This window comes from Corythoichthys intestinalis, chromosome 2, assembly GCF_030265065.1.
Source record: "Corythoichthys intestinalis isolate RoL2023-P3 chromosome 2, ASM3026506v1, whole genome shotgun sequence".
NCBI classification, from domain to species: Eukaryota; Metazoa; Chordata; class Actinopteri; order Syngnathiformes; family Syngnathidae; genus Corythoichthys; species Corythoichthys intestinalis.
In genome coordinates, this window is record NC_080396.1 from 38,073,656 (window position 1) to 38,098,460 (window position 24,805).

General features: G+C 39.0%; 1 protein-coding gene across 3 annotated transcripts in view; it reads left to right on the forward strand.

The window, feature by feature from the left end:
* celsr3 (cadherin, EGF LAG seven-pass G-type receptor 3) overlaps positions 1 to 24,805 on the forward strand; it is a 116,969-nt gene that overhangs the window by 33,370 nt on the left and 58,794 nt on the right. For all 3 annotated transcript variants that reach the window (XM_057829949.1, XM_057829951.1, XM_057829950.1), the window contains exons 3-4: positions 544 to 832; positions 20,532 to 20,754. In XM_057829949.1, the coding sequence (XP_057685932.1) occupies positions 544 to 832; positions 20,532 to 20,754 (512 nt within the window). The remainder of the gene's footprint in view (positions 1 to 543; positions 833 to 20,531; positions 20,755 to 24,805) is intronic.

Sequence of the window (24,805 nt, forward strand, 5' to 3'; positions counted from 1 at the left end):
TTATTGTGGAGTTTCCCAACATCGGGCGGGTTTGAACAGTGAAACCACATGAAGCCCAAAAATTGGAGAGGTATTAACTCTGCATTGATTCAATGTTCTCTGTTTACAGTTCGATTAGCAAGGAGAACAAAATTTGAAATACAAAAAACACTACCCTTTTGTGTAAAGAAGAACACATTTAATAACGTTCATAAGAAAACACCAACACCTTAGTTTTCTTATTTTGGAAAAAAGTTGAAATCTCATGTAAACTTAATTGTTTTCAAGAAATCCAGAGGTCTTTTTGTTCCTCAATGAAAATAATAAGGGTGGATGGAGAGGGACCACTAGTTTTGAGTGCACATGCAGGAAAAATTGTGCCAAGCTTTCAGCAGCAACCACATAAAAATGACCTGAATTTGACAACTGTGATTTTCTTTAATGGAATGGCTCCGGTGTTATTCCAACAGTGCCCCCGGCCTCGAGGGGCCAACTGCATTACATCTGAAGATACTTTACCATGTGATCATTTTTTTCTTTCTTTGACATTTGCTGCACCTTCAGGTTCTTCCATTTGACGACAACGTGTGTCTACGCGAACCGTGTCAGAACTACATGAAGTGCATCTCCGTGCTACGCTTCAATAGCTCCGCCCCCTTCATCTCCTCACCCTCCATCCTGTTCCGGCCAATTCACCCCATTGCCGGCCTGCGCTGCCGCTGCCCAGTGGGCTTCACCGGTGACTACTGCGAGACCGAGATCAACCTTTGCTACTCTAACCCCTGCCTAAACGGAGGGGTGTGCGCCCGCAAGGAGGGAGGATATACGTGCATCTGTCGGGAGGACTACACTGGTGAGTCACGATTAACTTTATTTTCAGAAATAGAATTATTTGGACAGTTGAATTAAATTCAGAATGATATTGCATTAAACTCTACAAACATGTAATGCAACAAACTCTCAGGCATAATTTGCCAGGGTTACATTTAATAACAAAATACAAAGTCTTTACGAGATAACAAGTAAAGGTGGAGATGGTAGAGTATTTCTGTTGATTGAGAATTTTTACATCATTATTCTTTGTTCCTTTCAAATAATGTTGCACAGTTGGAGGTGGAACCATTCGATTCCTGGTTTCTGATGTTACGTTTAATGTGTGCACCTGAGCACTTTTGGTGTGTATTTAGTTTGCCGTTTGTCGAGATTTAATTGGGCATCTTAGCTGGTAATTCTATTAAGACACAGCATCTGTTAGAATGAATGACATTATTGGAAGATGTACAGGGATGGGCAAAATATTGATACTTTATTTTAATTACTGACGTTGCTGTTTTAATGTGATGAGAATTTCTATGTTGGCCTCGATGTGCTGTATACACAGTATCTTAACCATCAATTGGATAACCTTTTAAATAAATAATTGAACACATCTCTGCTTAGTCAGACTTTAAATTATTCATATTTTACCAGAAATCGTATCTATATTTCATAATTCAGTCGTTTAATATTTGTATGCCTAATGAGTGTCTACCCCCCCCCTCCCCGCACACACTTCACCTACATAGTGTTATCTATACTAATGGAGTACGGGAGTATGACAGATTGAGAAATGAATTGCTTCTTTTTGGCATGTTCATGTAATTATGCCTCGGTGTGGATGTGAGACAGACAAAGATGTCTTAGACCACTCATGAATTTCAAATCGGGACCACCTCCAAATAAATGAAATGATGGCCTACGCTAAAGATGTAAAGAAAATTGCGTGCATGAAACCAACTGTCTCTTTTATTGGTGTCCTACATTGACATTTTTTTTGTCTGCTCTCTTTTCCTTTTTTTTTGTCATGTTGAGCCTGACAACATAAAACACATGTGCCTTCACCTCATGGGAGAACTTCTCTTTAGTGAACCTGTTACTTTGTAGTCTTAACATAAACACACATACAAGATCACTGCTTTATTTTACTGATTTGCTTTAGTTCTTAAGCTGCTGTTTCATTTTCTTTTTCAACTTCGTTTTATGTTTGAGTTCAAAAGATACACCACAGTGTCATATCAGAATGGAAGAGTGGTTTCTACCTCCCACTGAGACATTCAGAAAGATTCAGGAGAAAGACAGAATGGTGGCAATTCAATATACTTGACTAGAGCTCAGTTATGCTTGTGGACTGATAGCTACTGATTCGTGGGTTCTCCAATGGTGTCAGGCAAGCAGAGTAGTCTGACCTGATATCGCATCAATTAAGTGTGTGGCACCATCTGATCCTATTAGGTGCTGCCATATTGTGTGGTAATGTGTGATAGTATAACAATATATACAGTACAGTGACATACAGTAAATGATGCCATCTTTGTTACTAATTTGTACCTAACTAGAAAAAGTGTGTATGTGTGTGTGTGTGGGAGGGGAGGTGCTATTATCATGTTAGTTTTGTTTTCATCAGGATTGTGGACTTACAGTTTTGTAAATTTCCAATTCACTCTCAATAATTACCTTTCATGTAAATTTCCACAAAATATTTTCCTCATTCTGAAAGATTTGCCTTCACTTGGTGCTTAAAGATTCATGATTTTCTTCCTTTTGATACAAAACACTATATTTTTGCACATCACAAGTTGCACCGGAGTATAAATCACACTAGCCCAATTTGATTTAGTCAGAGTCCAAGAATTAACATCATAAATTATAGTAATAACAAAGATAAAATTGTAGCAATAACAAAAGCCTAAATATGCATCTTTTAATGTAACATATTAGGAATTATTCAGAGACATAACAATACATGAAACAACGCCGAAACAACACAACATAACTTGTTCCTTATGCTGTCAGTGTTAAAAACAACAACAAGAATATACAGAATATAAGCAGGGGTGAAAGTGGGCCAGAACAGTCCCGGTATAAGATTCAGGGCCAGAACGCAGTTCCGGTATAAGATTCAGAGCCGGAATGCTGTTCCGGTACACGATGCTTTGATTCCGAAAATATGACAGCAACGGTAAAAATATGTATATGTCTATGTATAAAAAAAATGCTTAGCTGCCACACATGCATTTCAGCTCCAAGAATAAAACAATCTACCAACATCAGATTTACATACACAAGTATTATCTCCAAGCATAATAAAGTGGTTCCGTTACCACCGATATTTATGATTTATTTTATCTGGGTACCCGCGGGTTATCAAAAGTATTAAAAAAGCATTGAATTTTTAGTTTTCCATTATTAAAGGTATTAAAAGTATTAAATTAGCTGTTGTAAGTCTGGAATTTTGTCACCGTGGTCTTAATTTTCAAGAACATCTACGTGCAACCTAAATTACATCCGTGATGAAGTTTTTTTTTTTTTTTTTTTAATCCATAACAAAGATGACGCATAAAATTTTTACGATGGACTGCACTACAAATCGAAATGCAACTCGTGCGTGCCAAACCACCACAACTGGCAAAACGGAGAATCCATCCACCTCTGCATCGGGAATGCGTCCGTTTGTCGGTGGAACGAAAACCCTGCAGGCAGAAGTATTGTGGATTCGGAACACCAAAACAGACCACCATTCATATACTTCAAATGAGTCCATTGGTGATCTGTTTCGGATATTACGTCATTTTTGGTCAGCATCGGCTGTCACAATGTTGGTCATATTTCGTTTTGTTCCAGAGGGAGCGTTCCCGATGTCTTAACTGTCTTTTGTAACGGATTTTCAGTTGGCAGAAAAAAACCACACATTTTCTTAATGTTTAGATAGTCTACATATTTTTATGACGATTATAAATGCATTTACACAATGAAATAACGCTGGAAAAGTTTGTTAAACATAATGTTGCTCAAATTTTGTTTTTTTCCGGAGGGAGCATTCCCGACTTCGTAACTGCAGCCAATTTAACCTCATCAAGACTTTAAGATAGACTTAAAATCGGGCCTAAAAAGTCCAGCCCGATCCGAACTGGTCCGCGGGCATTAAAGCCCGACCCGCGTTTTGTGTGATAACATTTGTGACATAAAAGCCTGTCTTTTATAACGAATTCTCAGTTGGCAGAAAAAAACCGCACATTTTCTTAATGTTTAAATAGACTACATATTTTTATGATCATTATAAATTTATTTACACAACGAAATAATGCTGGAAAAGTGTGTTAAATATAAATAAACAGATGCGGTTTTGCGGACTCGCAGAGGGGAAAAAGGGCGTATAGGCACGCTCTGGCTCTGCAATGACCATACAGTGCCTTCTTTTTTTTTAATCCAAATTATTTATTTTATAACAAGTATTCCTTAGTTTATCATTCATACATCGTTAATATATAGTTATTTCAAAAAGTTAGTGAGAAAGAACCCTGGCCCGGCCCGACGTAATAATTGACATTTTAATTCTGGTCATGTTTTCAGTTTTAATTTAGCTGTTTCCAGCTTGCTATGTTTATAATTGCGATGTTTGTTTACCGCTTTTCCTCTTACTGCGAAGAGGGAGGAAGTTACATCGGTCGCTGCTATGATATTTAAGTCATCAGCCATCTGCTGTGACCCGGGAATTTAACGCCTGCTTTCACGCACACTGCTTCCCATGTCATTCGACACGGGAAATTGTTTTCACACACAACTGCTGCATGGTTAAGTCCCGCGATATCCCTGTTGTTTTGGAGTATGTGATAGGGGCTCAAGTTACATCCAGATACTTTAGGTTGCAGTTTATGGGTCATGCGAAGGCAGTGGACCTGCTTAAACATTTCGGTTTGCCTTTCGAATGAATGTGAATTTCGCTGTTAACTCGAGAGTTAGCCATGTTCACTGGGGTCTTGGCAGGTGCACTAGCGGCTAGCCTGTTACAGAAGATTGCTGGTCTGAGTCCTGTCCTCCACCTCTTTTTGTCCATAATTATTGTGTGCGTGTGTGTGTTTAAAAAAATTCTGACAGACTTTATAATGTTACTTTAAATGTGTTTTAATTGTATCTTCAATATATGTGCATTCTTTTGTCAAACACACTTAGTAATTGAGGTTAAATTTGATGTTCAGTGCTTTATTTATTTAATATGATTCAATATGATCTAAATAATGGGTGGGAAAAAAGTATTAATTTTCAGTTGAAATGGCATTAAAAAAGGTCTTAAAAGTCTTGAATTTAGATTTATCAATCCTGGGGGGACCCTGTTTATTCCACGGACAGCATGGAGGTTTCCCCAGCTGCTGCAGTTATCTGAGTCTGACGATGATGAGTCACGTCAATGTGCGAATGCACGCAGCAAAGCAAAACGCCTCGACTCATTTATGTGTTCAATTGGCTGACATACTGACATGTGATCAACAGAGATGGTTAGCTCTGATTGGTTCAAATGTGCATGTTTTCTGGAACAGCAAAAAAAAAAAAAGCTTGTTGAATTGATTCGACAAGAAAGGTCAATGCAACATAAAATGGATCAAATCTTTAAGAGCAACGAAAGAGTTGAGGAGGCTTATTCATCATATTTAGTTTTATTTGCTCTGATGGGGAGGTTCAGAACATCTTAGCTGTCAGTGTGCTCTTTGGACTTACAGTGCCTTGCAAAAGTATTCGGCCCCCTTGAATCTTGCAACCTTTCGGCACATTTCAGGCTTCAAACATAAAGATATGAAATTTAATTTTTTTGTCAAGAATCAACAACAAGTGGGACACAATCGTGAAGTGGAACAACATTTATTGGATAATTTAAACTTTTTTAACAAATAAAAAACTGAAAAGTGGGGCGTGCAATATTATTCGGCCCCTTTACTTTCAGTGCAGCAAACTCACTCCAGAAGTTCAGTGAGGATCTCTGAATGATCCAATGTTGTCCTAAATGACCGATGATGATAAATACAATCCACCTGTGTGTAATCAAGTCTCCGTATAAATGCACCTGCTCTGTGATAGTCTCAGGGTTCTGTTTAAAGTGCAGAGAGCATTATGAAAACCAAGGAACACACCAGGCAGGTCCGAGATACTGTTGTGGAGAAGTTTAAAGCCGGATTTGGATACAAAAAGATTTCCCAAGCTTTAAACATCTCAAGGAGCACTGTGCAAGCCATCATTTTGAAATGGAAGGAGCATCAGACCACTACAAATCTACCAAGAGCCAGCCGTCCTTCCAAATTTCTTCTCAAACAAGGAGAAAACTGATCAGAGATGCAGCCAAGAGGCCCATGATCACTCTGGATGAACTGCAGAGATCTACAGCTGAGGTGGGAGAGTCTGTCCATAGGACAACAATCAGTCGTACACTGCACAAATCTGGCCTTTATGGAAGAGTGGCAAGAAGAGAACCATTTCTCAAAGATATCCATAAAAAGTCTCGTTTAAAGTTTGCCACAAGCCACCTGGGAGACACACCAAACATGTGGAAGAAGGTGCTCTGGTCAGATGAAACCAAAATTGAACTTTTTGGCCACAATGCAAAACGATATGTTTGGCGTAAAAGCAACACAGCTCATCACCCTGAACACACCATCCCCACTGTCAAATATGGTGGTGGCAGCATCATGGTTTGGGCCTGCTTTTCTTCAGCAGGGACAGGGAAGATGGTTAAAATTGACGGGAAGATGGACGCAGCCAAATACAGGAACATTCTGGAAGAAAACCTATTGGTATCTGCACAAGACCTGAGACTGGGACAGAGATTTATCTTCCAACAGGACAATGATCCAAAACATAAAGCCAAATCTACAATGGAATGGTTCAAAAATAAACATACCCAGGTGTTAGAATGGCCAAGTCAAAGTCCAGACCTGAATCCAATCGAGAATCTGTGGAAAGAGCTGAAGACTGCTGTTCACAAACACTCTCCATCCAACCTCACTGAGCTCGAGCTGTTTTGCAAGGAAGAATGGGCAAGAATGTCAGTCTCTCGATGTGCAAAACTGATAGAAACATACCCCAAGCGACTTGCAGCTGTAATTGGAGCAAAAGGTGGCGCTACAAAGTATTAACGCAAGGGGGCCGAATAATATTGCACGCCCCACTTTTCAGTTTTTCATTTGTTAAAAAAGTTTAAATTATCCAATAAATTTTGTTCCACTTCACAATTGTGTCCCACTTGTTGTTGATTCTTGACAAAAAATTAAAATTTTATATCTTTATGTTTGAAGCCTGAAATGTGGCGAAAGGTTGCAAGGTTCAAGGGGGCCGAATACTTTTGCAAGGCACTGTATATTTGTTCATTTATGTTGGGCTACTTATTAATTTCCTTATGATTTAAAAATAAATGTTTGCACGATCTTCAAAATATATTCCATTTCACTCTGCATAATATGTCATTTGTACTTATTTTTCTGAAAAAAAACCTAAATGTTTACATTAACTTCAATTTTAATATATATCCTGTTCTTACGTAGGTAAAATTGAGATTTGGCATTTAGTATGTGAGGAAATGAGGGACAATAAAATGAGGAGCTGGAGGCTGGGGTTATTGCTGTTTTTGTTAACTTTTATTTTGCAAATCATTAAAAAATACAAATTTGAATGAAAAAAAAAAAAAAATTCTGGCTCCGTGGCGACCTTCACGTCGGGGAGTTCCCGCAAGAAATTCTAGCCACTTTCACCCCTGAATATAAGTCACACTTTAATATAAGTCACAGGCCCAACCGACCAACCAACCAACCTTTGGAAAAAAAAAAAAAAAAAGTTGGATTTATGTCTGGAAAATACCAAGTTGTTCTGGAAAATACCAAGTTATTCACTTGGATAAAACTCTATCATAATATCACACAGTGTTAATTTAAAACAAATCGGACTGGTAAATAAGCATTTGAGTAACAAGCAAATGCACCACATGGATCGGGATGAAAGGAAAATGTATTGGACCTGTGGTCATAAAAACACCAAACCTAAAAGAGTTATTTGCGTTTAAATGGATGTTTGGAGAATTCACTCCAAGTAATTTTTCCTTTCAAAAGTAGGGCAGTCCATGACCGTGGACTTGCCGTAATAGAGGTGTAGAATAGAGTTATAGATGGTACAAGAGAGGGAACACAAGTTGCGATGAAAATGCACAGAGAGAGAGGGAGCAGGATATATTTATGGAGGATGTAGCAGACAAAGCAAACAATGGAGTACAAAATGGGTTGCCAGATACATTATTTGTGAGTAGAGTGATAGTACCAACACACCCAGACCCCTTTGGATTTCTATATGTACGCATTATGTGATTCTCCCTGTTGTCAAAACCTGGGGTTGAGTGGGGGGCTAGGAGGTGCATGAATAAACAGGGACCAATTGATTTTCCCCCATCTCTGTGTGCGTATTCCTTTTTTCTTTCAGTATGACTACCCAGCATCTCTCCGTACTTCCCTATGAATGGGCTCGGTGAATAATGCATGAAAGTTAATGACAAAAATTCTGGGATATCTGTGAAGGTTTGGTGCTGATCCATATTAGGACTGTTGGGCAAAGGAGGAGAACTGAGGTGAAAGTCATTTTTGTAATATGGAAAACCAACCATCTGTCAATGCAATTTACTCACACCTGACACAAATTAGGGCATCTCACAGACTTAACGTATATCCATGGCTTTTAATTAAAATGTAGTTGCGTTTATGCTGAATTCAGCTAAAGTGTCGAACCCTGCAGCAATAGCAATTTGAAGACGCAAGTAACTATAATGGTGGTGTGTTATGCTCTACAGGATATACCTGTTTAAGGTAGTGCTATGAGCTGCAAATAAGAGATGACACAAACCTGGATGCAGACTTAACTGGTTTGTGAGGAGAGGTAGAGACAACGCAAATAGAAATTAAAATATTACACTTCTGCAGTAGACCCTATTTCATACAAAGCGTAGCTCAGACCAAGCTTTGGAGAGGGCTAGGAAACATTATAGAAAGCCTAGTTATATATTTTACGGTTTGTGTTGGATTTTGACAGCGGAAATATGACTCAATTTTAATTTAAATTTATGACTTTTTACACAATTTTTTTCTATATGCAAATTGGATACGAATTGAAAGCTGCCCATTTGAGGATCAATATGAATATTCGTTAACATTGACAAATGTCAGTTGCGATAGAACACAGAGAGATTTTTTAAACCCAGTTCTTCATCATGCTTTATTCTAATGAGAATTAGCAGGATGAATCAAGAGAAAGTTAGTACACACCAGAATTTTCGAATCTTTATTTCAACATCAAATAGTACACAAATTAGGCTACGTTCATACTACAGGTCTTAATGCATGAATCAGATTTTTTCGTGTTTTTCCGACTTGAGTGAGGGATTAAATTGACGGTCTGAATGTGACAAGTCGCATAGAACTGGACCATTTCAAATCCGATCTGGGTCACTTTTGTATGTGGTTCAAATCCGATCCGGGCCACATTAAACCAGAATGCCGCGGTAGTCTGTACTGTCAAGTCTCCTAAACCGGAATTCATGCAGCAATTACGTCATCAAAGAGTGAGCGAGACGCTACGGTTGCGGTGCGGCTGTGCGTTATGCATTGTTATGCATTGAACACGGCTTTTGGGGAAGGGACGGGCTTGACAACAGTCATAAAAAAATAAAATGGGTTGAGGATAAGCCTGAGAATGATCGTTTTTCTCTCTGCTCTATATGAGCAATATTTCAAGATTGCTTACACGGCCGAGAGTCGGGGCAAACTGCCTGTATGTGTGTGTGACATGCACGGGACAGTGCGTGCATGATATCGATCCATATAAACTTTGAATATAAGCCTAAACAGGGATTATGTACAGTGGAGCAAATAAGTATTTAGTCAACCACTAATTGTGCAAGTTCTCCCACTTGAAAATATTAGAAAGGCCTATAATTGTCAACATGGGTAAACCTCAACCATGAGAGACAGGATGTGGGAAAAAAAACCCCAGAAAATCACATTGTTTGATTTTTAAAGAATTTATTTTCAAATCATGGTGGAAAATAAGTATTTGGTCAATACCAAAAGTTCATCTCAATACTTTCTTATGTACCCTTTGTTGGCAATAACGGAGGCCAAACGTTTTCTGTAACTTTTCACAATCTTTTCACACACTGTTGCTGGTATTTTGGCCCGTTCATCCATGCAGATCTCCTCAAGAGCAGTGATGTTTTGGGGCTGTCGTTGGGCAACACGGACTTTCAACTCCCTCCACAGATTTTCTATAGGGTTGAGATCTGGAGACTGGCTAGGCCACTCCACGACCTTGAAATGCTTCTTACGAAGCCACTCCTATGTTGCCCTGGCTGTGTGTTTGGGATCATTGTCATGCTGAAAGACCCAGCCACTTCTCATCTTCAATGCCCTTGCTGATGGAAGGAGATTTTCACTCAAAATCTCTCGATACATGGCCCCATTCATTCTTTCCTTTACACAAATCAGTCGTCCTGGTCCTTTTGCAGAAAATAGCCCCAAAGCATGATGTTTCCACCCCCATGCTTCACAGTGGGTATGGTGTTCTTCGGATGCAATTCAGTATTCTTTCTCCTCCAAACACGAGAACCTGTGTTTCTACCAAAAAGTTCTACTTTGGTTTCACCTGACCATAACACATTGTCCCAGTCCTCTTCTGGATCATCCAAATGCTCTCTAGTGAACCGCAGACGGGCCTGGACGTGTACTTTCTTCAGCAGGGGGACTGTCTGGCAGAGCAGGATATGAGTCCCTGGCGGCGTGTGTTATTGATAGTAGCCTTTGTTACTGTGGTCCCAGCTCTCTGTAGGTCATTCACTAGGTCCCCCCAGTGTGGTTCTGGGATTTTTGCTCACCGTTCTTGTCATCATTTTGACACCACGGGGTGAGCTCTTGCATGGAGCCCCAGATTGAGGGAGATTATCAGTGGTCTTGCATGTCTTCCATTTTCTAATAATTGCTCCCACAGTTGATTTCTTTACACCAAGCGTTTTACCTATTGCAGAGTCAGTCTTCCCAGCCTGGTGCAAGTCTACAATTTTGTCTCTGGTGTCCTTCGACAGCTCTTTGGTCTTGGCCATAGTGGAGTTTGGAGTGTGACTGACTGAAGTTGTGGACAGGTGTCTTTTATACCGATAACGAGTCAAAACAGGTGCCATTAATACAGGTAACGAGTGGAGCCTCGTTAGACCTCGTTAGAAGTTAGACCTCTTTGACAGCCAGAAATCTTGTTTGTAGGTGACCAAATACTTATTTTCCACTCTAATTTGGAAATAAATTCTTTAAAAATCAAACAATGTGATTTTCTCTTTTTTTCCCCCACATTCTGTCTCTCATGGTTGAGGTTTACCCATGTTGACAATTACAGGCATCTCTAATCTTTTCAAGTAGGAGAACTTGCACAATTGGTGGTTGACTAAATACTTATTTGCCCCACTGTATGTCTGTTATTTATGTCCTCTTTTTGAAAAGCAAAATATGATATCCCTGGAATGACGGATGACAGCCAGCATGTGTGGTCATTTGCTGTGATGCTTCTGTGCATGCGGGTCTTCTTGCTCAGCGCGTCTCGGACTGCGAATGAGTGCGCATGCGTAATACTTGAATGGTGTCAATGGACAAAGGCAGTCTGAACGGGCACGTCAAAAAAACATATGACAAAAAAATCGGATTTGTGCATTAAGACCTGTAGTATGAACCTACCCTAAGTGACATGATTTCGGTACCACTAGAAAGAGAAATAAATTATTTTTCATACAGTAATAAAATTGATGTTAAATTGATATTTTCTGACAATACATTTGAGAAAAGAGGCCGGTATGGACAATTTTAAACACTCCCATTGATGTTAAACTAGGCTTGCCAGTACCTATTATAATTTGATATGCAGGCGGATCGGAGCCATTCCGCATGTGGTATAATTGAGCCTTCAGGAGTGTTAAAGTGAGAAATTTTATCCATCTGACAGAGGGGACTAAACAAGAATTAAGTTTTTAAACTGATGTTTACAGTATAAGAGTTTATGGGATTTTTTTTTTGTGATGTGCAGACGATGACTGATACCAGCGCCGGAGTTTGACTGTTGTGGCAGGGGGAGCAAAACATGTTGATGACCCCGAAACGCGATGTCAGCAATAAAATTAACTTACAAAATATATGCTCGGTTAGGAGCTTAGCCCATGCTCGTAAATGTAGGCATCCCAGCTGTGTGTGTGTTTGGGTGCGTGCATGTGTGAGCGTGTGCTATTTTCTGTGGAGAAGTAGACGCCGATTTTTGCATGCCGCTGAGATATCCAATTTAATGCCAAGTTTTTCCAGTCACTTACACTCTTGCGAAACGAATCCTCACTGTGGTGAGTCTAAAAAGGGCAGCAGGCAAAACAGGAGACAACATCCTTTTTGACTGAATATTCCAGCCAGGAATATTTATAATCATACATTGAAAATAAGCGATTTTTGTTTCCCATCATTTGTTAGGGGAATTCTAGATCAGGCTGCTTAGGACAGCTATGCTTTCAGCCTAGGACGTCGTCCATTGAATATGGTACGCCCGGTTGTGGCTCTGTTGTACAATTAGCGTCTTTAGTGGGACGAACTGAAACTCAGCTCACCATTTTGGCGGTACTCTCCGGCGTTTCATGGTCCACATCTTTAATCCTTGGTTCTCGCTCAGTAGTTGTTGTTATTTTTGAAAGCTGAGATTTGAAAAAAAATACGTACATCTATCTTGTTTCTTCTGTCCTCAGGTGGTTTTGGCTAAGCAAAGCAAATAGCCGTCTCTAAGGTGCTAGTCATATGATCTGTTCGAGAATTAATTTTGACCCATTATAAAAATATTTATTTTTGTTTGTTTCAATTATTTTTGGTTGTATTGCTTTAAAACTTTTATAGATAACATTTTACCGTCAGTCTTAATTTTAAATTCATTTACTGTATTGGAAAGTCACTTACATGCAATGACATTTTCGGCCACCAAGTGGGATGCTCCCCGGTCCCCCCCCTTAATCTCCGCGTATGACTGATACATGCTAATCGTTTGTGTGGATTGTTATTGCTGTTTCAGCAGCTAGTTATAAACGCAAATTTGCATTGCTGTTTTTGAAAATAAAACTGATTTAATTTCATTTTCATTTTAGTTTCATTGTGCAAGTGTTGATGTCATGAGCAGCTGAATAAAGCCAGCAAACTACACGGACGTCTGACATCGTCATTTCGGAGTTTAGCTCGCTGTTTAGGTAGGACTTATAATACAAGTTTTCGGATAGTTATTTGAAGATTTAGGGGGTATTTAGGGGTATTTAAAGGGTTCATTTCAATTTACACAGGAAATTCGGGTTACGTTGCCAGCGTAGGATTGGCACTCGTTCGTAACCCAGGGACTACCTGTTTATTGTTTTTATAGACAAGATGTATTGCTTAGGTGACTGTTTGCTGCACAATGTACTTAGGAACTTAGGACAATGCAGGAAAAAGTGGACACTTTTTGTGGATACTGAATGACATGTTGAAAGAATTAAAAAGGCTAAATCAATACCTGTGTGAGATGAAATGGAAGAGTGTGTCAAAAGAAGAAATCTTATTCCAGCAGTTTTCTTCAGTCCAGTTTTTTTAAGCTTAGTTGCTGCTTGCCAATTAACTGAACACAACCGGAAATGGCTTTTCACAATACAGCAATTCCTTCTCTAGAATGAAACGATGGCAGCACAGTTTAAAGTCATAGATTAAGTAATTTGGGTAATTTCTTAAGGGAGGAGAGAGACAACCAGAGAGCGAGAGTATTTAAAAGGGAGCGAGACCAACAGTGGCAATGCAAGAGGAAGGAAAGCGAGATGCTGCGTGGAGTGTATTGGCCTCCAGGGATGCACCATGTGGTGAAGAGGGAAAGGAGGGAGCGACCAGGCGGTGGGAGGCGAGGCGGAGCAAACTAAGATGCCAAGGGGTGGTTGAAGAATATAGTGGCTTTGATGAATAAAACATCTACATGAATGGAGGGATAGTGTGAATACATTAATCCAAGCATGGAAGAGGAAGTAAAGATGAGGCAAGATGGATAGAGATCTAGAGAGAAAACAGGTGGAGTGAGGCAAGGTGTGTATGTGTGTGTGTGGGGGGGAGGGGGGCAAAGATCATAAATACGTAAAGAGTTTTATAGAAGCGCAAATGTTCTGCACTACTCCTTGTTCCCAGATGTTCACTGTGTAGGCAAAGTTCAAACTTTCTTCAGTGTGTTACAAATAGAACAACTACAATAATGTATTAAATCATGCTTATCACAATTTTTGGCCTGCAAAAATTATACGAGTAGGTTTTCATTATAATCCAGTTTTTTTTTTTTTTTTTCAGTTGACATGTGTCCTTCCACTAAAATGTCACTTAAACTTCTCTTTTAGTCCTTTTTTCTTGAAATGTCCCTAGTGTACGAGACTGTCGTGTGTCGTCTGCCAGCTCCCAATTAATGTCCATTTAAAGGCATTAATGTCAATCACTGATTGGGGTGATGTCATCAGTTGCACGCACATGTTGATCAATATCCTTGGTACTTATACTGTATGTACATTTATACATTTAAAATGAGATGTTGAATATGTACATGTAGTTCTTTTAATGTGGGGGAGCGTCTGTGCTTCTTTTTGTCAGTTTGTATGTATATTTTTCACATTGGGATATCAACCATTTGTTTCAAAGGCTTTTGTCTTGTCATAGAAACATAAAACACTTGAAAATTTGGTCATATGATATGACATCAGCCACAATATTTTATCACTGATGTGTGAAAATTTATTGACAAATGTAACTCTCAGTGTCTTGTTGCCATCAGTTTTAATTTATTTACAAGAGATGCACATTGCTTATGTTTGATTTCAGCCGGGTCCTGAGCCTGTTTTGGCTTTTTTTTTTTCTTTTTTTTTTTCAATTTAATATTTTCTCTTTTTACCATGTAAAAATATTCAACATGCCCTGGGTATCTTGCCTATGTATATTTTAGGGCTGTCAAAATGAACGCGTTAACGCGCCGTAATTAATTTTTTAAATTAATCACGTTAAAATATTTGACGCAATTAACGCACATGTCCCGCTCAGACAGTATTCTGCCTTTTGGTAAGTTTCACAGCAAGGCTTTTTGTGCTGCCTGACAGCGAACTCTTGTGGTCGCTTTGCGACATGGTTTATTGCTTTCTTGACAGTTCAATATGCTGCACGACGTCTCTGTTGTGCTTATATGATCCTTGGACAAGATTTGTCCGTAAGTATGGTTGTTGTAAAGAATGTACATATTATGTTAATAAGCGAAATGTTATATTTTTTGTATGAGACGCTTTTTGTTTATGTGTAGATAACCTGTATAGCGTGCTAAGCTAACGTTGTTGCTAATGCAATGCTTGTGTACTTTTTCTTTGTAGTTTTACGACGGCCTAAAGAGAACAATGGTTTGAGGCCATTTTATTAATAAATCAGATGAAAAAGGAAGAAGTCTGATTATTAAGGCGTCGTTCACTAGCTGTCTAGCTTTGGAAAAAGTAGACGCTTCGGAGTGAGGACAGCATAGACAGATTTAAATGACAGTAGAGTGAAATGCCCACTACAGTCCTTATGTACCGTATGTTGAATGTATATATCCATCTTGTGTCTTATCGTTCCATTCCAACAATTTATTTTACAGAATATATATATAACTCACAGAAAAATATGGCATATTTTATAGATGGTTTTGAATTGCGATTAATTGCGATTAATTACGATTAATTAATTTTTAAGCTGGAATTAACTCGATTAAAAATTTTAATCGTTTGACAGCCCTAGTATATTTCCTTAGCACAACATCAACCTATATGAACTGTTATTATGATACTATAACCTATTACATTCCAATATTAATCATCAAATTCCGACTCGTAAAAAATATAGAAATGAGGCATCAGCCCAAGAACATGAGTGGCTCTAGTGTGCACCCATGCATAGATAAAATTATTATCAAAAAATGGATAAAAAACAGTATCTCTGGATTTCCGTGGTCTATCAGTGCTAAATAAAAACTGGGTGAGAGTTTGTAATCTGCACTTTTGAGTAATGTCTACAGCAGCACTCAATGTTAAATAGCTGATTTTAAACTGCATTCGAAGATGCAACATGATTGATCACGCCTGTGTGATCATGGGACTCAGTCGGTTAAAAACGGAATTGTGTTCGCCGCACGTAATCTCTAGTTAAGTGACTGTAAAGGAATTTAATATTTACTTAGCACCAGTAAATAACCTAAAAGTGCTTCATTTCGTGCATTTTTGGCTCAAAAATTAGTTTCGCCGAAACAAGGATTTTGCATTGACCATTCGGATGAGTTAAGCCTCAAATACAGCAAATTTATTGGCCATGAGAGTATTTGAGGGTGGAAGTCTGAAATGTTTTTTTTTTCTTTGTTACATCACGAGAAATGAGCCTGCAAAGGGAAGCAAAACACAAACAAAATTAACTCGACCAATCGGCCAACCTAGCCAAATGTCAACAAAACCTTTCTTCAAGGTCTTGCAGTACCATTCTCTAGCTCTAGGCCTGGTTTCAATCTTCTTCACACACCCTATCCTCTCAGTCTAGGCCCCTTTTATCCAGGCCGACTTTAATCAAGTGACTTAGGCAGCCTCAACTGGCGGAGTTGTGCAGCATGCTCGGAGATATCGACTCGAGACTGGCATTCATCTTGTCTTGATTCCTCATTTCCTGACAAGGAATGCGGCGCCCTTGTGATGTCACACCTTCCAAAAATGACCACAAATTTATAAACTGTTGCGCCGGGCGACCCGACAAGTTTGTGCCCGTCAACCCACCTAAACGTTATGGTATTAGAACTGTATCGGTATCAACAGATACTCTCCAGATACTCCAGGTATTGGGATCAGATCTGAAGTGGAAGAAATGTGGAAAAAGCTTTATTCCTCCTTCTTTTTTTTTAATCTATGTACCATACACAAGCCTGCAAACAGTTTGCTGAAGACATGTCAACAATGCACATGGATTACTGGAACCACTTCCTATGGTCTGATGAGACGGGCGGGCTTTCTTGTGTATCGTCTTCAGAGGAGGCTTCCCCCTGGGGTGACATCCATGCACACCAATTTGATGTAGAGTGCAGCGTATGGTCTGAGCACTAACAGGCTGACCCCCCACCTTTTCAACCTCTGCAGCAATGCTGACAGCACTCCTGTAACGAGTCATATGACATTTTGTAGGGAAAATGACAAGCAGTACTCAATTTGGAAACTGTATTACATAAGCTGCACACAGACTACTTTTTAATTGTGTCAAAGTGTCATTTTGTCAGTGTTGTCCCATGAAAAGATATACTTAAATATCCGCAGAAATGCGAGGGGTGTACTCACTTTTGTGATACACTGAATTTATTTTCAACCTCTGTCATTCCACCTGTTCTTAACTGAGTATGCAAAGTGAACCAGACTATGTGCATAGATGTGTGTTCGTGTGTTTAAGTCTCGCCACGCATTATTCATGAGTATTAATGTCTATTCATTTATTTTAATATTAATGAGTCTGTGCAGAAAAGTGGTTCAAGAGACAAAGGCAAGACAGGCAATTTGCTGTGCTAGCGAAAATGCGTCCTTTTTTAATAGGTTGCCTGTTGTGCAGACTTATTCGGACAAAAAGCTACACAATGTGTGGAATGGAGAGAATGTAACAGCAGTTCTGGAAGATGCTATAAAATGTCCATGTTACAGTTTAGTGTGGGCTCAAGACCTTTGTGGTGTACAGTATGTCCGTTTGGTTTTCCTTTGTTTCTGTTGGTGGTTTGGTTGCGTTAGAAGGTACATTCACCAGCCAGAGTGAGGATTGCTGTAGGATGATGATGAAGCCTTGAAAGGACAAACAAATGAACAGTGGTCAAAAAAGCAAAGTGCGGGAAGAAACCACTAGGATAACTACTCTTTTAACCTCCCTGCTCCCATACATTGTGCACATTAGAGTGTTGATTTAAATGTAAATCAAACATACCGTAATTTTCGGACTATAAGCCGCTACCTTCATTTTGAATCCTGCGGCTTATAGTCCAGTGCGCCTTATTTGTTCATTTATTTGGGTTAATAGTTAACACTTTACTTGACAGCGGCGTCATAAGACCGTCATAGTTATGACATTAAACGATCATAGGCATTAATGAATGCTTATGACAGATGTCATTAAGTATCCTCCATTACGTCACGAACTCCATTTTTGTCCAGCTCGGATCTTTTACATCCATTCAAAAGTGAGATAATTTGCTGGATAACACTAAATGATATCTGTCATAAGCATTCGTTAATGCTCATGACAGTGTCATGTCGTAATTATGATTGTCTAATGACAGCCTTATGGCGCCACTGTCAAATAAAGTGTTGCCAAATATCATAACTAGCAATTAATGAAACAACTGGATCAGTAACTGAAGAAATAATTAGCACAGAACATGAATTTTAATTGTTATTTACATCTGTAGCGCTGCAATGCAAGCTAGGAGGCTTGTTGGACAACAAGAGTGTTGACAGCAGTTGGCAGCAGAGGTTGACTGTCTCCCCCAAGGGAGCAGTGATGGCCAAATGAAGCTTCTTGAAGCAATGCTTCAAGGTTCAAAGCTTCATGGTGGTTCATTTGGTCTTATGACAGTCGTATGATGCCGGTGTCAAACAAAGTGTTACCGGTTAATATCTCTTGGTGTACATATCCCATAATACAGTGCGGACAGCTGCTGTAGTCCAGTGCGGCTTATCTATGACCGAATGTTGTTTTGGTGTCAAATTTGCTGCGTGGCTGCTTATAGTCAGGTGAGCCTTATAGTGCGAAAACTACGGTATCTAAGTAAGATAACCAAAAAGATATGGGAATGATGTCACTACATTCCCCCAAAGCACTCGTGAGTGTGTGTGGGTGTTTCGGGGTGTAAGGGCTTACTTGGCCTCGAAACACTTTTTCCTCTTGTTTGTATGTCTCCATGGATATTGTGTCTGATGATATTTTCATCCAAACTATCAAGAGAAAATGTGAATGCTTTTATTGACCTACTACTGTGTAAGTGTGTGTTGTGTGTGCGCTCGCAGGGGTGCGTGTGTGATGTGTGGACGTTTTGCCTATGGGCACCAGCTAAAAGCAGCACAAACAAAGTGCCAACAGAGACGGTTACACGATCAAACCTGACAGCCTGGAGGGCGAGGGCAATGATTCTTTGTGCTTTGTTTTTGTGTGTCTGTGTCTGTGTGTAAATAACAGGATAACTGCAAATATGACATAAAAAAAAATAGATGTATTCATTATATGTGTATTTGATGAGTATAACATTCTGCTCACCTTCTTTGCATGTTTGAAAAGCAGTTGCCAGGTACTAAAGATGGCCCTTGTGAAACAGTTTATCTGGAGGCCAGTTCAAAACCCTGTCTGCTCTTTTTATATGGAAAAGCCAAGGGGGAGTGTGAGTGTGAGCAGCTGCTGTGTCAGAATATGTTTGTGTCCAAATGTGCTCTAGGAAAGGTGGAAACTGATCCTCTACGTATGAGCTTAGTCTGTTGTGTGTGTGGTGGTAGATGGCTTATGTGGGTGTTTCTTTTCATGGGTGTCTGGAGACAAACTGCTGGATAAATTTTGATTACCTACACTAAGACGGTTGTTTTTATCGATCTGGTTGGTTTCCTACAACATCCCGGGATCTTACAATTAAATTGTAACAGCAGGTCACACACAGAAGATGTCAGAATTACATTTGCATGTTATACAAACTTTCTAATTTGAGCTGAACATTTTTAAACCCAACAGGGAATATATGATGCTATTTCACCTCGAATTATAATGAAACATTAAAACACCAATAACAAATTTTCTTTAACATTCTGTTGTCGAGTCTATTTTGTTCTATATATATTCTTCTTTGAAATGTGTTCTTTCTGAATAATTGTTGTAATATTACAAGCAACAAAAGCTCAAAGAAAAATCAACACACATGTAGTTGACATGAAAATGAAATTGGTGATGACTAGTGCTGTTATTTAAGGTTTATATTTATATCATAGTTATTTGTTGAGGTTAATTTTCCCTTGGGCTTGATGAAACCTCACTTCCATTTAGCTTTTAAGACACAATGTAACCATCTCACTCATTTAGGCCTTGTTAGAGGTCAGATTGCTGCTAACATTTTAAATATTTTTACATAATGTCTTGTGTTCGCGTATTTGATCTTCTATAAAGGTCAGTCCTCGACAAAAGACGCTCTTTCTCAAGGAATTGGCACCCTGCTGTTTGTACTCCATAATGAAGGAGGCATTTGCATAAAAAGGAGAGTGTAATTGGCTGCCTGATTGGGAAGGAAAACCATTGGTCTTTGGTTATGGCGCATAATGGAGGTGCAATCAGCACTGTTTATTGCCTTGCTTTTAGATACTCAAAACTTTCATGCACAACTTTCTGAAGGCTGTAGGGCAAAAAATAAGTTATTGTCAAACTAGGTGAAAGTTGCTACTGTAATTTGCATTTATGGTATTTATTATTACTACACTATAATTACAGTATTGTAATTCGTTCCATAATTCCATAATGTTCCCAATTGAGAAAAAGCACCAATGAGTGTATCTCAGTTCTCAGCTGTATGACTTCAGTTTTTTCTGCAAAGCTATCAGCTGTTTTTTTGAAGGAAAAGCCTTGCCTCATGTGAAATTCATTCCCTCACAGGTGACCGGTGTGAGTTTGACCGACGACACGGTGGATGCGTGCCGGGAGTTTGTCGAAATGGAGGAACCTGTCGGGAGCTTTCGGGTGGTGGTTTCCGCTGCGAGTGTCCGGCCGGAGGGTACGAAAGACCGTACTGCACTGTCACTGCCCGCTCCTTTCCCCCAAAGACCTTTGCCATGTTTCGGGGCCTCAGGCAGCGGTTTCACCTCTCCATCTCTTTAACGTAAGTAGATAAGAAATACTTCATGTGTTTCTTTGGGCTTTCATCTCTAAAAATCCAATTTCCCTCATCCAGAGATCTGTAATTACACCTTTTATTCTCATCTCTCATTGTTTCTGTCTGCCTTACGAGTTGGTCCTACTCTCCTAGATCGATGGCTATAGCGTTTTATTTCGCTTGTCTCCATCACTCAAGTGAGGATTGTCATTTCTCTCACTTTCATCTGTCAATCTATCAGTCTCATTAACATCTCCTTTTCCTCTCTGTGGTCTCCTCCCATTCCTATTTATTTCCCTTTTCAGGTAATCTCATCTTGTCTCCGCAGAGCACGGAGCATGTATGACTTTCATGTTGGTTCATAACATCAGAATTTTAATATTTTTTTCTAAATTGACTTCTATTTTCACCGGAACTTGATCATGAAGCCATGCTAATCCTTCCACTTTCATTGTTTAAACATGACGAAATGCAATATATCCTCATATCATACAGCACTACCATTCATGCTATTACCATTATTTTCTGAGAGTCATAATTAGTAAGAAGAAGATTGGGTTTTTACAATATATATACAGTATATATATGTATATATAGAGATAGATATATTAAGGCTGTCAAACGATTAACATTTTTTATCGAGTTAATCACAGCTTAAAAATTAATTAATCGTAATTAATCTCAATTCAAACCATCTCTAAAATATGTCATATTTTACTGTAAATTATTGTTGGAATGGAAAGATAAGACAAGACGGATATTTACATTCAACATACTGTACATAAGTACTGTATTCGCTTATTATAACAATAAATCAACAAGATGGCTTTAGCATTATTAACATTCTTTCTGTGAAAGGGATCCACGGATACAAAGACTTTTAATTCTTAAAAGATAAATGTGAGTACAAGTTATAGTAATTTTGTATTAAAACCCCTCTGTATGTTTTCGTTTTATTAAAATGTGTAAAATTTTCAAACAAAAAATAAACTAGTAGCTCGCCATTGTGGAAGGTAGTCATTCAAATACACCACAAGGTGTCAAGGGCGACTTACCAATCATCACTTCTTGGTCTCACATTTCTATCTTTTCATGCTGAGTGACTCAGTGAAGTAGTCATGCAGGAATTACAGAAATTTGTAGGGATTGAATTTGGTTTGTGCTGTAGTGTTAGTTATTTAAGTGGTCAGGGTATTGTTGTCAAATGAGCTTGCAGGCATCATAAGTAGCAGGCACATGCAAGCATAATTTTCATGGAGCTAAAAATAATACAATGTACTACTACAACAGTGCTTCTCAATTATGTTCTGTCATGCGGCAAGAAGTAAATGTTTTGCACCCTGCTCCAACTTTTTGTCTTTAAAGTTATCATTATTATAAGTAAACCTCTGCATATCATTGCGTCCTTTTTAATATTCAAGGAAAAAAGTAATATAGATCAACTTACAATCAGTATAACTTTATGAGCGTTGTTTTGTTCGTGACAGAAAAGACTTGCATCCAAAAAAAAAAAAAATACACTCAAGGCAAATTTTTTTAGTTTTTTTCTTTGCAGTGCTTGTATGGTCCAGCATGACCGATTCCATGTCTAATGCTGCAGGCAGTAGCAGCTCCTCTGCTATAATATATATTTTTTTGCACTGGTGCCACTTTGTATGATGCTAACAGTGCTCGCTAATTTACTGATGTAGCACACAGAAAGCGGGACGATTGTTGCCAATGTTCGGCACGCTTTCGCTGAAAAAAATTCAATTTGCTTATCAATGTGTTTGGGGTCTAATGTCTTTAAGTGACCTTTTCATTGATTTCGCTTAAAGCTGTCCTCTGCCAACATTTTTGGGCACAGTGAACATATTAAAAATGAAGCCAAATGCTATGTACACTTTGTCATTTTTCCTCGTCTTGGCTTTCGGGAGACTTCATATATCCGACTCTTTGCTGTGTACTCTTGTTTAATGCAAAAATACTGCGCACACTCTAAAAATGACAGCACCACTGCCACCCACTGAGTGGATTTGCAATTTCACGTTATTCTAGTACAGCAAAAAATATTTTCCGCGAGGTCAAATGCCCCCCGGAATCGTTTTGCGCCCCACTATTTGAGAAGTACTGCACTACAACAGCTTTGCTATTTTCCTCCAATGCAGCCTGAGGTCCTATTGTCTTTCTAGAGAGGGCCGTAAATAGTCACAAATGGGGGACTTTTGCACACAGGTCAAACTCAAATCTTGTGTCTTGCTTAACGACACCACAATGCTCAGCATAATACAGCCTAAGGGGTAAAACACACGGGAGGCGACGGCACACGCGTTCAATACATTTTCATTGGTACGAGCGCAATGAGGCGAAAATTGCCAACCCTCTTGCAGCCAAACGACACACGACGTTCGTGCACGTGAAGCTTAGTGTTCGTACATGTGCACATGCACACGCGGATCAGTGATGCGATATAAGAAAATGGGCAATGGTTCTTTTTCTGTTACTGTTCCCTACCACTACAACCGTCAGTAACTGATTTATTGATCGATAAATCACTTGCGAGGACACTAGCCAACCCCGAAATTGACATCCACATGCCATACTTGTCAACGTGAGAAAAAAAACTAAACAAAAAAATTGTCAACATGGATATATACCGTATTGGCCCAAATATAAGACGGCCCTGATGAAGACGACCACCTCTTTTTCAAGACTCAAGTTTGAAAAAAGACTTTTTGAACACCAAATTAATATTTATACAGAAAATAATTACAGTACATCTGAAACAAATAATTATAACAATATATTTGAGAGAAAAAACATGTTATTTTGCCTCATTCAAATCTTGATTTCTGAACACTTCAATATGTAAACTAAAGTGCAATCACATTCGTAAATGAATGGCTTCTGGTTTTTGAAATGTAAATAAACCAGTCTATTGTGATAGAACAACAAAATAACAATAACTGCATTAACTATCAAAGTGAAGTTTAACTGTAACTGTAGTCTTGAAACAAATCTGAATAAGGAAAAACATTGCAATAAAATAATGCAAACTGGTTAAACTAGTAGCTGAGATCTGTCATGACAAAACATCGCTTCAATGATATCTGGCGCCATCTAGCGTCGTGAATGGGGAGAGTAGCTAAGATCTGTCATAACAGAACATTGCTTCAATGATATCTGGCGTCATCTAGCGTCATGAATGGGTGTAATGTCTAGACCGGGAATATTAGACGACCCCTCTTTTTCAATCTTATTTCAATGCAAAAAACACCGTCTTATATTCGGGCCAATACAGTAATTCTTTCATATCTCCTGTATGTTTGCTGTTATTTACAAATTTCAGTGATTGTTTAACATTGCTTATCATTAAAGAAAAAAAACTTCGAGGAGCGTATCATTTTAGCAGTTGTCCACCAGCAACATTTACGAGGCATTAATAAAAAAGCAGCAGTATGGGAAGTTGTTGGTGCTCAGAAAAGACTGGAAATTTTTAAATGTCCTGCAAATTCATAGCCAATCAGACTAGCGATGAACCATAGGTAGAGGGCGATGCGTGTTGCTGTCGCTTGCCGCTGCAGTTGCATCGCGCCCCGTGTGCTTGCTTTCAGTTCATCGCTGATGACTTTCGCAGTTCGCCATTGCTCATTGCCTCCCATGTATTTTGCCCCTAATACTTTGTCAATACCGACTGATTTCAAATGTGCCACCACTCTTCACTGACATTGTTACCCCAATTGCCATATTTTATTCCTCGACCAGTTTGCGTCTAGCAAAAATGTTTGGCCTGATTTTGCAGAGCATGGCAGTGCAGAACTCTATCATTTTTCAAAAACTGCTCCCTTAACAATTTTATATCGTCTTCATCAGTCACCTTCACAGGTGCACTATTTGTCATTGCCACGCTGCAGAAGGACAAATACTGGGTAAATATGCTGTGTTCCCTGGGGCTGAAGCATGCAGTATGTTTCTTGTGTACAGGCCAGACAGCTGGAGGAGAGTATATGCTGCAAAACTGAACAAACAGATTTTAAGGGCAAGAACATCAATATGTTTCACCCTCAGGGGAGACAAA